This window comes from Hippocampus zosterae, chromosome 15 (genome assembly GCF_025434085.1).
Source record: "Hippocampus zosterae strain Florida chromosome 15, ASM2543408v3, whole genome shotgun sequence".
Classification (NCBI taxonomy): Eukaryota; Metazoa; Chordata; class Actinopteri; order Syngnathiformes; family Syngnathidae; genus Hippocampus; species Hippocampus zosterae.
The window spans coordinates 7,084,141-7,100,205 of NC_067465.1; the positions used below are offsets into that span (position 1 = coordinate 7,084,141).

The following is a 16,065-nucleotide window of genomic DNA, read 5'->3' on the forward strand; positions in this document are numbered from 1 at the left end:
GCGATGCGTATATTTCATCTACAGTACAGTTGTTTTTGTCATTGTGAAGAATTCAAATCATGGGCTGCTGAAGCCCCCAAGCCACTTTTTGGAGCGACGCATGGAGAAGCTTCGAACAGATTTGTGATTGCGTTGACATTTCACCTAAGATGCAGACACACGCACAACTAATAATTCGGGCATTGAAGAGTTTCCATCAATCGTAACGGAGTAGTCCAACTCCAAAAAAGGTCGAGCGCTCGATGGGAAAACGTCAGCGTCCGTGTGACACTTGAATGTTCTTCTCAGGAATGGAGTTCTTCCTTTGGAAAAAGCCACAACACTGCCGCTTTTCGTTCCTTAACCCGAAGCCGCGCCTGATTTATTTGGCCGCGGGTCTTTTGGAGAAATGCGGTGGGGCGGAATGACGGTCGAGAGGGAGGAAAAGAGACACAAACGACTTCTCACTCGATTCATTTCCGCCGGCTTTTTTGTCAGGCAACGGAAGGCTCTCTGCGTCCGACTGACCGATGGAGCAAAGGTGAGGAATCCGCGGTTGCCGCCGGCTCGAGCGGTCCGCGGCGGTCACATCGTCCTGCCAACACAAGATTATTTCAGTCAAGGGTTTCCAAAAGAGCGGCCTATTTGTCGGGCGTTCTGCTCCGCGGTGTGTCGTCAACACCCGGGACCGGCCGCGTCGTGCGTTTCGTCTTGCCTTGACGAGGGGAAATCCGCGAGATTTCCTCCACGCCGCAGGTGGCTCCCGGACGACGATGGCGCATCGGAGGTGGAGGGAGGCGGGGGACAGCCGCCGATCTCTTGTACCAGGGGACAAGGAGGAGGAGCAGAAGGCTGGCTAAGTGGATCGAAGTTTGGAAAGTGCGGCATGGAAGAGCCACGCGTTCCGATTTGGAATATTGGAAAGCGCCGACGTAGGTTGTCAGCGGACGGCCGTGGTTTGCAAACGCTTGCTGTGGACTTTGTGGGGCTCGGCGGGAGCGCTTCGGCGGAAGGCCGCGCGGTGGCAGAAGAGACGCCGGGTGCCGGCGACGTATTGTCGCCAGGAGGAGGAACCGTTGACATCTGGCTCTGAAGCACTTGCACGATAACCCCGATGTCTGCTGACATGCGCAATTCCAACCTAGAAAACACCAAATGAGCTCAATCACTTGCAGTTCAAATGGCGCCGATGGAGGGCCCAGCCACTTCGATTGAGATTCGATGCTCGACTTTCTTCAAATCAACCTTCACCGCGTAGCGTACGCTAACATTTTACACATAGGACAGAAATAGGACCTCTGCCCAACCAGACGTGAAAAACGGAGGCCGTCCTTTTCTGTGAAATGCAACGATGTGGACGGAAAAATACTCTCTAGATAGATAGAGAGAGTCAGACGGATCTATTCTGGTGACATAGAGGGCTGTTGGCCACCCCCCGAAAAAAATTGAACAGAAAGTCGATAAACATCACAAGTAAGATAGAATCGCTTTCTTGACCGACTTGAGTGCGTTTGAAAAAAGTAGCCGAAAGTGGCCCTTTCATCCTTCCGCATCGCTCTGCAGGCGGCCCTCAAAGCCAAAATCTTGGACCCCCCCCCCGCCATACAGTCGCAGCTTTTTTTTTGAAGGCGCGGTACTGTATAATTGGATTGGATTTAATGTTTGTCGGCGTGACTTTTGAAAAACCTACCTGGTGAGTTGTTGCTGTAAAGTCTCCAGTCTGTTCTCTAACTCTTTCTTCTGCCCCCGAGCGATGGGAGGGGCAGGAGTGGGAGGTGCGCCGGAGGGCTCCTCAGATGGCCGACGGGGGGGCGAGGCCGAGCTCCGAACGCACGGGACCACTTCATATTTTTGCTCCGCTTTTGATGCCCAGAAGCTCAAGATGTCGGACACGCCTGAGAAAGATTTTTTATACAAATTCAGTCACGGCAAAAACAAAAACAAAGACAAAGACGGTCCACTTTGGAGACATTCTACGAGCCTCTGAAAGACTGACGGGCCCTCTCTCTCATGCCGCTTTCAGGAGACTTGACGCGCGTCTCTGCGACGGCGGCGGCCGTCGAGAACTGAACTGGGCTGGCCGGTTCGGACTCTCCTGCCTCGATTTCACGAGGCGACGCTGGACCATACCTGCAGGAAGATGAACGGCGGTGACTGTGACGTCGTTGCAAATTCCACTCTCGGCGCGCAGACCTCCGGCACCATTGTAAAAACATGACGGAGGGTTCAAATCTTACAGCGTACGGTGCCGATGGTCTTTGGCGCGGCCGTGCTCACATTGCGCCCAATTAGTGTGTCTGGGAATGCATCGGTGGGCACCTCCGCCTCTCCTGGGGTCACCTATCAGGAGGTCACGGGCAGATAAGGGTAATCGCTCACAAACGCGGCGGCCGGAACGCCATCGCAGAGGCCTTCGGCACGGACAATCGCAGCGCCGACGTTCATGCTCAGTCGACTCGGGTACGCTATTCGTGGAAAATGATGAAAATGAGTCCTGAGTCACGGTGTCGCGATTGGCTCAAAATGCCAGTGTTGTTTTTTATCAGAATTTTTATCAGTTCCTTTTCAATCAAGTTTTCATTTATCATCATTCTGATTCTCTCTCAACGATAAGGAACAATTTTGTCCAGGCCGATGACCGAAATGCATCTCAAAGGAATTGGGCGACCCGTGTACTCGGAAGGTTCTGCTACTCTTGGAAGGAAGCGTCTGTGCATTTTTTGACTCAAGGACATCACTTTTTCTACGAAGACCTGAAGGAGTGGTACGCGGTCTCTGTTTTTTCCGCTGCGCTCGGCGGTCTTCACAGTCCGAGTCTTCCGCACTTAATAGTCCGGCAGGTTCATGATTCACCTGGACAGAAAGGCCATGTGAAACGTATGAGCCAAGCGGGGCGTTATCATGCAGTCGTTTGCCAAATGTACATTTTACATACAAAACGCGTATCTACCTGTACTTGTCTAAAAATGAAAACACAGTATTATCCTTTGAAATGACAAACATACATCTCTGAGGTTAAAGGTGATCTCCAAGTTGGACCAGAAATAGTCAGAAAATTCTGGATACATGTCCAAAACCTGCAAACACAAAACACATCATCGCGTTTGGCAAACATGAGATTGTTCTCCTTCAACTTTGCAGAAATATCTGCGATTAGGAGAGCACCTCAAGCATATCGTCTCGATGTATTTTGTGAAGATCGCAGTAGGTCAGAGCTCGCACATCTGCACTGGATTTCCCCGGCAAAGCGAAAAGATTGATTGGCTCCCCGAACACATCATTCTTTCCTGAAAAAGGAAGGAAATAAGTCAGTGGGTCACAGTGGAACCCCGTCACGGCCGACATGTTCGCACATTTTTCAAACATTTAGTCGGTTTTTATTTGTTTGTCATTAACTGTTTTTTGGGGGGGGGCGGGGTTAATAGCGGTGGTCCACTGTATATGTCAATAAATGCTATTGTTGCCATCATATGACAACAAGCGCAATTTGGAGACGAGGCGGATCCACTCCGAGAGAGCACCCCCCGCCCCCCCTGCCCCCGTGTCAGCGAAACGAAGACTCACCGAGAATGGCAACCACCACGTCCCCTCTCAGAATCTCGATGGATCCTCTTGAGATGAAGTAGAGGGCAGATATCAGGTCTCCAGCATGTACCAGGGTGTCACCGGGGGGAGCGTGGGTGGTCTTAAACCTCATGGCCAGGGCCCTCAGACAGCCCCGAGTAGATCCTGAACAGCCGCAGCACACGATGCCAATTTCATCCATCTTGAGCGCTCATATTTTCAGACACGTTCACGTTAAACACACAACATGCGACAAATGCTGTCGAAACTGCAACGGCCGAGGTGGCGCGGGCAAAAATGACCTTTGAACGCTTTGCAGTTTTTCAACAGAGATCTGTTGAGGTGGAGACAAATATCTGCCTGAAGACACTCCGGGAAGCCTTTTAGCACCTGAGGGCGACAAAAGCGGACATGAGACCGCCATGGTCGGACCTCCGCTGGAGGCTGACGCTTGGAACATTTCGTTTCTCCAGCCTGCGCGCGGCAATTGCCAAGTCACAAGCCGAAGAGCGGCAGATACGGCAGGCACTCACCGCGTTCATGTCTATTCCGTTTGTGTAAGACCACGCGTGTTGGAAGTATTCCTCCAACCTCTGTCTCAAAGGGTTGGGAATCTGGTGGAAGCGGATAAACTCCCGAACTCGCATCATCTGAGCGTGGTAGCGCGCCGTCCCGGAGTACAGCCGCTGAATAATGGCCGACACGTTGCCAAATATGCTGGCGTACATCAGGGCTGTTGAGGAGGTTGAGCAAGAGACGGCGTCACTTTGCCGGGGTCGCCAAAAAGCCTGGCGGCGATCGGAAAGGGGCCGCGGCCCGGCGCTTCGCTGGCCAATCCGAAGGCCGCTCGGCTCTGCGGGACTCACCGCCAATCAGCATGACGGAGATGGAGAAGATCTTTTCCGAGTTGGTGTTTGGGGACACGTTGCCGAAGCCCACGCTGGTCAGACTGCTGAAAGTGAAATAAAGAGCCGTCACGTATTTATCCCGGATGGAGGGACCCGATCCCGCCGCGGACTCGTTGTACGGCCTTCCCAGCTGCTCCGCCAGAGTGTCCAACCAGCCGATGCCGGCGGAGGTGGACCGCTCCACGTTTCCGATGGCGTACCTGTGATCGAGCGACAGTGAATATGAGTCGCAAGTGGCGTGACATTCGACAGAAAAGGAAAAAAAAACGTTTTGGAAATGCAGAATAAAAAGAGAGGAAGCGACCAAATGCAGGCAAGCCAGTGGGCGATGAGTGCAAAAGTACACATGAGGAGGAAGAGCACGGCCGCGCCGTACTCGGAATAACGATCCAACTTCCTGGCCACCCGCACCAGTCGCAGTAAACGAGCCGTCTTCAGCAAGCCGATGAGGGTGGTGGTCTGTCGGCGACAGGGGGGGAAGTGTCGACATTTGCATCAGGGACTACTGTGCGGCCCCCCCCCCAAAAAAACCCCTTCTTCCGTATGGTTCTAAACTGCGCTAATCGACAGCGAGCCCGTTGACTTGACTCATTCAGTACCAGCCAATTCTGGACCAAGTCTGAAAAGACGTTTAAAAACGTCTTTGGGAGTGAATGAGTTAAGGGGCTCCGTGAGAACCTTCACTGGAACGCTTTGCTTAAGATGGCGGTTTTTGTTTCGGTTGTTGTTTTTCATCGTGCCGCCAATCTCATCCCCCCTCCCCCTATCCACAACCCGGTCATTCCCTCCCTCCACCCTACCTCTCCCTCTCCCCTAACCACCTCCTCTCCTGAGCGGTAGATGAGGAGGTCAAAGGGAATGGCTGCCACCATGTCAATGAGGAACCAGCCCTTGAAGTAGTGCACGGCGATTCGTGCCGACTGGCTCACCACCTGAGAACACAAAGCATTTATCTTCAGGCGGGCACGGAAACCTAAACCGGAGCCCAAAAAAACGACATGCGTCCCTCTCGCCCACTCAAGTCCAGGCATGTATTTGATACGATGAGTCAGGCGTGCCCGACCCGTTAGCGGTCAGCAATCTGCAATTACCGGATATCGGCGGTTTTGTCTTCTTCTGATTCAAAGTTAGTCTCATCCGCAATCGACCGATGGCGCTGACTCGCTTGAGCCTTGAAGGTAGCGAGTTTGCGACTTACGTGTGGACTTGCACGCACATGCCCGGGTGACTTCGCCCCACTCCTGCAAAACGGTGACTCACCTCATCGTTGGAGTTCACGTAGGTGGTCCTGAAGTTGATGACAATGTCAACGATGAACATGATGTCCACAATAAGATCCACGACATTGAGAGGAGAGCAGGAGTAACCGCATGTTTGCATGGCCGCTTCCTCCTGGTCGCTGGGGTGACACAGAGAGAGAGGGAGAGAGACGTGTGGTCATTTTTTCTTCGGAAAATGTCTCCGCCTTGGTCAAAATCCAGCAACAGCGCAATGATCAAGAACGACACTCCAGTTAAGGACAAGTTGAAATCAGAAGGTAAAGAGGGGGTGTTCCTGTCCCAAGCAATGCGCTCCCGCTACCGCCATCTCTTCATCTCCCCTCGTGGTGGATGAGGGGGGGTGCCACCTTTGTCTTACCAGGACGTTTTTTGCTCAGAGTCAAAATTTCCCTTTGGAAGAAAACGCAGCTCCCGGAAGGGAAATATAAAAGCCTAGATGGTGTCTTTGACATTGCGGCGCGTTCTCAGCAAGCCACCAAACACCTCCAGACGAGGCCCACCAGGGAAGAGGCTCCCGTAGCTTCATCAGAGAAAATGCATTCCTATACCCCGGTTCTTGTCGTATTTGCAGGTGAGGTCATGAGCGAGGGCGAGCGATAGAGACATCGCAATGCCGCTTGAAACGAAGAACATCCAAATGTAGAAATTCAGATCCGGTGTTGAGGAAGTTGATTTCGACAGGGTCGGAACGCGATCCAACACAACGAAATGGTCCAAACAAGACACCGATGTGGCCGTTGACCTACCTCAGTAAAAATGTCGCCGAATAAGGAGTGAATATTGCCGTGTAGATGACCAGGAGCAGAATGACCCAGTCCCAAACCGCTTTGAAGGGACTATAGTGGAGGATGGTCCACTTGTGGATGCGAGGAGTCTGCAACTTGTACTCCGGTAGCACATCTGCTCCAAGAGAAAGCACCTAAAAGGAGAGGGGGGGGGTTCAAGTGTCAGTCCACGTGACACTTTCTCCTGTCCACTCACTCACTCACTCACTCACTCACTCACTCACTCACTCACTCACTCACTCACTCACTCACTCACTCACTCACTCACTCACTCACTCACCTGAGTTACTTTCTCAGTGACATTGTGGGTTTTGCCCATCAGTTTGCAAGGAGGTATGATTTCTCCCGCTGGAAGTGTCATCGAAGCGTCCGCTTTGTGGGACATCTGCTGGGACGCATAGAATAAAAAAACAGCGGGAATTGAAGAATATTTAACAAAGGTTCATAAAAGAACCCAAGGGAAGCTTAGAGCCGCACCAATTACACACAAGCCAAATGAGGAAAAGTGCCATCACTTTGGCACAGGCCTTTTTGCAAACAGGGTAAGAATCATTTGTGCAAGGAGGGATTCCAAAATGAATCGTTTGACATTTTAATAACTCAGCAAATATCTTTTGTGTCTAATTTCATCACCTGAGTGTTAGTCCGACAGGCTGTATGGGTGTCTGACGTCCCAGCGGGTGCGCTGCTCTTTCTATTGGTGGCTGCCGGTGCACAAAAAGGAGAAAATGAGAACAGCGCCGTAGACACTGGCTTGTCGAGCACTTGAGACATCCGACATTCAGGCAAACCAATCGGGTCAAAACATCGAGGAGATGGACTGTACAGTGCTGACATTTTGGTGGTGCACCCCCCCCCCCCCCCCCCGCCTGCGTGAGGTGCCAATCACAAGTACCGAGACCGAGACGTGTTCCAAGCGAGGGATTATCGAGACCGTGATAAATCCAAGACTGAAAATAAGAAGACAAATTTAAAAAGAAATGGGGGGGGGTCTCTCTTTTTTCCCCTCCTCCTTAACGTCTGCAACTGAAGCAAATTCTGCCGCGATGTTATTGGAATTGTACGATGAAACAAATCTCAAATCTAACCGAATCTCTTGTTTGATGTGTTCTTCAAATGACGCCGTCACACGGAATTGTCCTGACCAGCCACAATTAATGTCATTTTACAAAAAAAGTTTTGAAAGAAAAGTCAGGACCAACCCCGGCACAGCGGCTTTCCGAAGCAGAGCAGTGAAGAGACATGAGCATTACTTAGCCCCGAGCTTAGTCTTTAGTGCTATCGTTTCTCGATTAAAGGGTCTCGCTACTCTGTCTAAAGTCTGTCTATAGAGTCTAAAGCAGGCATGTCCAAAGTCCAGCCCGGGGGCCAAATCCGGCCCGCGGTCGAATTTCATCCGGCCCTCGGCCCCTGTCATAAAATCAGTGCCGTCTGGCCCGCAGGTTGGGCGCAATGGAACACGTGTTGCATTGACTGAGGTCTCGTAGACTGGTGAGTGATGTTTCATAGAGTACTGCTTCCCTCTAGTGGCTAAATGAGTAATAGCATTCACTAAATGAGTAATAGCATTTAGACACTAGAGGGCATCACTCACGAGTTAACAAGACATCACTCCGTGTTTATATTGACTGATATGTCATATTTCGAATGACCCGTGCAGTTGTGGATATGTGTATTGCTTGTTCATTTCCCTGTTGTTCGAGTCAAAGGTTTTGTGACTATTGAAAAGTCATGGTGATACATTTTATGTTTCAAATCAATCAATTTGCACTCAGGAGACTTCTGTTTAAGAAAAAGTCAAGTGAATAAGCAGTTGCATGTGATATACCTGTTTCAAATGAACCAAAAGAAATTCTTAAGATTGTTGAAATTAAAATAAAAATGGAAATGTGAAACAGACTGGCTTACTAAAATTTGTTGAACAATATTGTTGTTCAATGTAACGAATGTCAGCCAAGGTCGGCCCCCCGACATTTTACCACATAAAATCTGGCCCCCTTGGCAAAAAGTTTGGACACCCCTGCTGTAAAGCAAAAGTGAAAATCCGAAAAAGGAATGGCGCAGGGACATCACTCTACATCCCGTCAATGTTAATGAATATACTGGCCATTTATCTACGTTTGTTGATAATGTATTTCACATTGGATTGTTTTGTGGGTTTTTTTGTATCCCGTTTGAATTTGTTTAGACCGAGCAAGCAACCGCTGCCGCTCGTACGCGCAGTCGCTTGTGCAAAAGCGCCCTCTTGCGGCGATCGGCCAAAACGACGGACTCCTCGTCGAAAGAGCGCCGCCTATCTGTCAGACGGCTCAATCGCGGACAGAAGAGCAAAGAAGAACGGAGAGGGTCATTTTCTCACCAGGAGAGCCGTGTCCAAAGTGTCTCTCCTTTTGCCAATAACTCTTCAGATCATCCAGTGAAGATGAAAGCTTGAAACTCCCACAGTTGCTATTTAACCTGCGGAATCAAATGCCGCCTCCTCATCATCATCATCATCATCATTCCCATCTTGTCCTGTCATTCGATCGGCAGGTCTCGGCATTTCCATTTTTAATTGATCATCGAGAACAGGGATGTCAAATTTGGTCCTATTAACGTTCGCACTTTCTCTCCAAGGGGCGTAAAAATAGGCAGAAGCCTCGTCGGCATATCTTTCGCTAGGCGCAACAAATTGCATTGACGTGGGTGACTGCAAGATGAGAAGATGAAACGAGTGCAGGAGTTCGGCGACAATTTCCTGTCATTGGCTTCCATTCTGGAGAAAAGGTCAGAGAACAAACGTGAAGCTAAGTCGGAGCAAAAGCAAATGCCCTTGCCTTGTTGCCGCACGCGAGGAGAGCAGGGGCAGGTCTGCAGAGGCGGCGTCCGACTGGCCCCCCTCTGCGCTCATTTCCCATTTCAAGGCCCAAAGGTGGCCATCTCTTCTCTTTCCGTGGCCCTCGCTTTGGCGCCACGCGTCCTCGTCGCGCACCTTTTCTTTGTCCCAAAGCAGCAGCTCGGCTCCGGCCTCCCGCAGCTGCTCTCTCTCGGGGGGCGACAGGAGTTTTTCCAGGGCCACTGACTCGTGGCCCAGGGGAGGGAGGTCAGCACATGGAGTGCTGAGGTCCGTGTCCCGCGAGAAGACGCCCGTCCTGGATCTGAAGGAGCCCAGGAAGAGGCCCAGGCGCTGCCGTCGAGCTGGATGAGCACAAGGACGACTCAAAGAGTGGCGATTTTTTTGCGAGTGCCGTCCCCCCCCCAAACCAACGGCCTGTTTGACATTTGTGCCTGAGCCCGAGAAAAATTCTGTCGGGCACACATCACGACAACAAGGAGAGAATGATCACAATGAAAACGGTCACATTGGAGTTGATGATCATTTGGTGAACCGTGGCACGTCTTGGCTCCTGTGTGGCAGGAGAAGAAGCGCATGTTGAGGTTCTTACCCAAAGTCAGCCAGGGGAGTCGCAGTACTCTGCTAAGCTCCCTGGCTGGAGAACTGTTGGCCGGTCGGATGTCCGCCGGCAGCTCAAAGTTGAGGATAAACATGATGACCCGACCGTCTTCGTTCTTCACGGGGACCACGTCGATGAGGCAGTGAAAGCAAACTCCTGCGGAAAGAAACGCCACGGCTAACCGCTTGGAGAGCCAAGTCAACGTGCAGAGTGTGCTCAATTTCAGTCGGACACGTTTTGCCTGCCTGGGTTCCCCGTGCAGACTTTTCACCTTCCGGGAAGCGCAACTGAGCTCGACAATCGGGACAGTGTTCTCGTCTCCCGGGGGGGGGGGGGGCTTGTACCGCTCAAGGTGTGCGCAACCGTGTCGAGCGTTGCAAGGTAGGAGTACCGTGAGCGTCGCCATTATTTATTTGGGTCTGGAAACGGAAGGCTTTGGTTCCGGTAATTCCTACCGTCTCCACTAGATGGCGGAATGAGACAGCAAAGTGGCATGGCGAGCCATTAAAGTCAAATAAGACAAATGGAAAACGGAATGGGGATCTTTGGGCCATTCACACACGGACAACAACGTGCCTCTCACATTTTCAACAATTACCCGTACTTCTTCATCAAAGAATCGAGAATGTCGTCGGTCCCAACAGTGTCCCGCCCGGGGGGACTTGAATATTCAAAGAGATGTTTACCATTACAGTTGGAATAAGTCGCCATGAAATTACCAAACTACGTCACTTTTGTGTGCGTGCGCGCGCGCGCAGATCAATGTGTGAAGGGCAATAAGAGAGGGGTGGTCGTTTTATGTCCGCAGAATGGATTAGGCTAGCTACATGCAATCTTCCCTCATCATCATTTTGCAATGACTCAACCTCAAGGTCGGCTTCTTGTCCGACCAATAATCCCCCCCCCCACACCCTCCCCGTCCTCCTCACACACACGTACACAACTGACATTGAGATTAACCATCAGGCAAACCCGAACCTATCACCGCTTTTCCACGAGCCCCAAACAAAGACTTTGAAACAGCGGCATGCAAATTACGTGCGCCACGTCCAGTCTCTCGTGCTCAGCAGGAGGGCGCCGAGTTCCTCTCGGTCAATGCCGAAGAGCCAATGGAAGGTTGTCGTCTTCTCGGCGACCCGCCATCGCCCGAGGAGAGCAGCCCCGTAGCGAACGGAAGGCTAGCGCTTGCCGTTCCTCTGGTGTTTTATTGACTTCCAGACCTCCCCTTTAATTCCTCAAATTCATTTCATATCTCTTTGCGAGGCGATTTCCACTCTGTCAGGACAAATGGATCAGAGGTTTCATTACAAGACCGCATTAAGTACCAGATCAAGCAATATGTGTCTGAAAGGATTACAGATTAGCGAATGGACCCAAAAGATTCTCTCGCTTTTGCGCTCCCCCTCCCTTTTGAATGAATGATAATAACAACGATAATAACCCGAGCCAAAGTTGCTGTCAAAAGCGGCGCGTCAGCTCCCGCCCCACATTGACTGGATCAGTAATGACTCGGCACAGTCGCACAGGATGTATTGACCCTGTGCCTTGTCTCCCGGCACAAGCAATAAATGTGCCAATTGTTTGGGGCCCATAAAATAGGCAATAAAAAAAAAAGATGACTCTCGGGCGATGCGAAAATGACGGATTTGATGTTCTGGACTGGGGAAGAGCGGCCAGAAGAATTCTTCCACGGGGTCACGCGTTTTAAACTCGCCATAATCACATTTCTCCATAACTAATTCAATCCATCAATAAGAAGCTCATCTGAAATGCGATAGAAACGTGACTGGAAGGAGATCGAGTCTTTTGGGATGGCCTCTTGGGGCGGCCCGGTAGTCCAGTGGTTAGCACGTCGGCTTCACAGTGCAGAGGTACCGGGTTCGATTCCAGCTCCGGCCTCCCTGTGTGGAGTTTGCATGTTCTCCCCGGGCCTGCGTGGGTTTTCTCCGGGTGCTCCGGTTTCCTCCCACATTCCAAAAAACATGCATGGCAGGCTGATTGGGCGCTCTAAATTGTCCCTCGGTGTGAGTGTGGGCGTGGATGGTTGTTCGTCTCTGTGTGCCCTGCGATTGGTTGGCAACTGATTCAGGGTGTCCACCGCCTACTGCCCGAAGACGGCTGGGATAGGCTCCAGCACCCCCCGCGACCCTAGCGAGGATCAAGCGGTTTGGAAAATGGATGGATGGATGGACTCTTCCTCCTCTTCCCCCTCCTGGGTAATCGGCCCCCCGTCAGGGACTTGCCCCCCCCCTCCCGGGTCCCAAACCCAGTACGACTCTGGCAAGTTTGGGAAGTGCAGTCATTTTCTGCAGTACGGCAGGACCGTCCAACTCATTTTTGTCACGCGAGGTCTTCCCTTGGAAGGCCGTTATGACGTTGAAACCACAAAAAAACTTGACTCCTGTTCTTAACCGTACACAAGCAATTGATGGCTTACGAGTTTTGAAAGCCATCCACTCTAAACAGTTTATTCGACGAACGGGGTAAGAAAACCACAGCGAAAACGTTCTTGAGGACACGTGACCATTTAACATTTGGGGAGAGATTTTTTTTTTTTCGCACGAGCCATCATGCAAGTTAACACGCATGATTTGCGTTTGCGCAGCACATAAAAAGACGCGGTGGGGCAAGCCTTGACTTTGACACCTGTGCAGGTCGGTGCTCTGCCGCTATCACAGGAGGTCACCCAAGAGGCAAGAAGGAAAACGCTGAGGTCGCGGCGGCCTTCTGTGGTCGGCTCGATCCGATGTCGGGGTTGGCCGTCTTCAATTTTACTCCAGGACCGAATGCAAACCATTCCGGACATAGCCAACCCCCCCGCCCCCCCTTCCTTTGTTACCCAGCTTGCACTTACACCGCATTCGGGCCAATTTAGGTGCACGGGTACACACAATGCAGCATTTTATCCCCCCCAATCACAAAAGGTGGTGGCTCTCATTAACTTGTGATGTGAGCAATCACTCCCATCATGCATGACCGAGCAAGGACTTTACGGACTGCTTTGTTACGAGTGGCTCTGGATATTTTTATTTTGCAAAGGTGGCAGTTATCATGACGAAGTGCGAGGAGAAGCAAGCCCATTAATTCGAGGCCACGTACATTGCGTGCACGTGTGCCCAAGCGGGACTGAGCGTGCGGTTGACTTCTTTGGACGAGCTCCTTTCGAGTCGTGTTTATTTTTGTTTGTTTCTCAGCAATTCGTGACGAGGACTGATCACCTCAGACGAGCCATCACAGAAGTTGACACGATGCTCAGAAAGGGTCAGAAGCTAACAAAGGGTTCGCACCCGCGAGCGCGGCGTACCTTCTTTGGTATAGAGAGTAATCTCCACCTTTCTCTCCTCGGCTCCCAGGAGAGCTTTGGCCATCTGAGCCACCGCCGGTCTTTTAGTGAGAGGTCCGTACAAGAAGGTACAGGTGCAGGCTTTTTGCATGACCTCTGCCCGGCTGTAGCCGCACAGCCCGCAGAAGGCATCGTTACAGAAGATGATGGCGCAGTTCTCCACCTGGGCGTTGGCGATGATGAATTTGCGGTCTGTGGGGCAAAGAGGAGAAGTGAAGATAAAAAAATACCAATTTTGAAATGCTACTAGGAAAAAAACAACAACCCAATAACAAAAACATTTCAGTGTTGATCAATCTACTGAGAAGGTGTCTGATTTTTCCTCGCAGGACTTGGCCCATTACCTGCGGTCTGTGTTTCACGTGAGTCGCCAACATGAGTCGATCTTTGAGCGGATGGAGATTTACGATGGAGTTTTGGAAGAAATAAGGCAGCAACACCTTTTGGGGCTTGGCCGATACCTCGCATGGCAGCTACCACCGTTGACTCATTGGGGATTGTTGCCTTTTTTTCACGCGGCGGCACAAGATGCGTCGACAAACTGTCGCGTGGCTGTTACGTTTCCCTCAGCATTTGCAAAGGCGATACGCGGCAACCGTCCCGTCGAGACCTTTCTTGCTCAGTCCAAAGTGTTTCCACACAAGCGAATGCATAAAATTGTCCCCTTCCTGATGATCGATGTTGCGTGCTTGACGCAAATCCCCAACCCCGACTGAACATCATGTGCACACAGTACAAGCCACAAATCTTATTTTGGATAGGTTTAAAAAAACATGAAACCAGTTTTTTTAATCGCCTATATGAGCTGCATCGCACAACCCAATTTCTCAACTTCATTGAGTCTCGCCTCAATCAATTGTTGAACCTGTATTATTTTACTCTTCAATTTACTTTTGTTGATTTTTTTTTTTACGAATCAATCCGAATTAAGGTCTTTGTTGTGAATCTGAAATTATCTACTGCAGAGTGAATATGGTGCCTTTTGTCCGAAACAAACTCAAGGTCTTTCTGTCAAATGACCTGACAATGGTTTCATAGAAATTCATTCATTCATTCATCTTCCTAACCGCTTGATCCTCACTAGGGTCGCGGGGGATGCTGGAGCCTATCCCAGCTGTCTCCTAAATTGTATCCATCAAAAGTGGATCCAGTTACTTGGTCTGTGTGACGATGAGCACTCGAGGGTTGAGTACCCGTACGGGTGTCGGTGAGAAAAGAAGTGGATCAAACATGCCCCGTGTTGAAGTAGTGATCCATACCCACGATATTGGGTCACAGGTTTTGCGCTCAAGAATGTCAAAACACAGCCAAAATGCGGGATGCTTGGTCACATAAGGCACACCTTTCGGGGTAAAATTTTTTTTTTTAATTCCACATTCCACACTGTACGTAGTGTTACCAAATAAAAACTCACATCGAATTAGTAGTTGAAGTGAAACTACTTCCGAATGATATGGCCATTATGAAAAACCGGGGGAGGTGACATCATGGTCATATTTTTTAAAAATCCCAAATCATTAAAGTAATAGACTTGGTCAAATAAACCCGTTCAAAAGTAAAACGGCATTTGAAAAAGAGTACATTTGGAATTCAATCATGTCGGTTGGGTAACATCGTCCCAATGTAGAAGGCTGTCGGGGATGAGTTTGACGCCGATTTGTGTGCGCTGGTGAAACTGCTGCTCTCGCATGGCACAATATTGATTTCAAGGTGAGAAAACATCAAGCCGGGCATTTTATGGACACGAGTTAGTTTGGGTTTTTCTTCCCGGTTTTCCATCCTAACATGTCCATCGAGCTTGAATCACGATCTCGAGAGCTCGACCGGCGAACGCGCGAAAGTTTTCGTCAGGGTGTCGGAGGTGTTTTCGACTTACTCTGGCTCTCGAACTTTCGGATGATGGTGTCCAAGAAAGTATTTGGGGGCGCCATATGGCCCCTTCTCACCGGCATTGTGACGACTTCTTCGCTGTCCGAGTCGGAAATGTCCAAAGTGGTGAGCTAATTCGTTAGTTGACGCGGAATTGCACCTTCGAGTCAGACGGGGCAGAAGACGCGGGGAGGGAGCGTGGCGGTTGTTGCTCGTCTCTCTGGCGGTTCGGCGTCTCTTTCCCGACCGATTCAACCCTCCATCCAACCGGCACGGACACACCCAAACGGTCCTCCCCACAGGTGGACTGTCGAGGCATTGGCGGCACCCTGCGTCGAGAAGGTTGCCGCCTTGTAGTGACACGTCACTTCGTCCGCCCTATTGGATGTGGCGCATCCGTCCGCAAAGCAAACCAACGCACTTCTGTTCACTCAACTTCAGACGGCCGAAACCTACAAAGCCCCGGGATGCTGAAGATCTTCAGACCTTTCAGTCACCTATTACACGCACCCGCACAGACCCCCCCACACACCCTTTTTGGGGAAAACAGATCAGCCCCCAAATCTACATGTCGTTTTTCTTTACATGATGACGGTTTACTTCCACATTGATCATCACAGTAACATTATACACAGGAAATACTCGAGTGCTTCTATATCCCTGTACAATAAACATACAATCATCAGATTGAAAAGGGCATCCGTTCATTGCGGTGCATCTTACACAACATCTTATTTAGGAAACAGAGGGACAACAAGAACAACATCGAATATGTCACTTTTCATCTAGGATTACTCCTCATACCATACAAGCAGCAAACCTTGATGTATTCTTTTTGTTTGTTTTCTTAGGTCCATCCATCCATCCATTATCTGATCTTCAGGGTGAGCCGGAGCCTCTCCC

The 16,065-nt window shown here is 50.5% G+C and overlaps 1 protein-coding gene across 1 annotated transcript; it reads right to left on the minus strand.

Annotated features, from left to right (window-relative positions):
• Window positions 1–654: 654 nt before the first annotated feature.
• On the minus strand, window positions 655–15,638 carry LOC127617013 (potassium voltage-gated channel subfamily H member 6-like). Its single transcript, XM_052088876.1, has 22 exons — window positions 15,170–15,638; window positions 13,255–13,485; window positions 9,942–10,106; window positions 9,333–9,693; window positions 8,876–8,973; window positions 7,150–7,220; window positions 6,797–6,901; window positions 6,478–6,650; window positions 5,712–5,850; window positions 5,252–5,383; window positions 4,756–4,910; window positions 4,410–4,651; window positions 4,077–4,276; window positions 3,846–3,933; window positions 3,544–3,708; window positions 3,145–3,266; window positions 2,985–3,056; window positions 2,733–2,832; window positions 2,217–2,319; window positions 1,961–2,109; window positions 1,670–1,874; window positions 655–1,120 (listed from the first exon to the last, which is right to left on the minus strand). Exons 1-22 carry the CDS (start codon window positions 15,243–15,245, stop codon window positions 655–657), a joined length of 3,618 nt encoding a protein of 1,205 aa, XP_051944836.1. The 5' UTR covers window positions 15,246–15,638.
• Window positions 15,639–16,065: the final 427 nt, after the last annotated feature.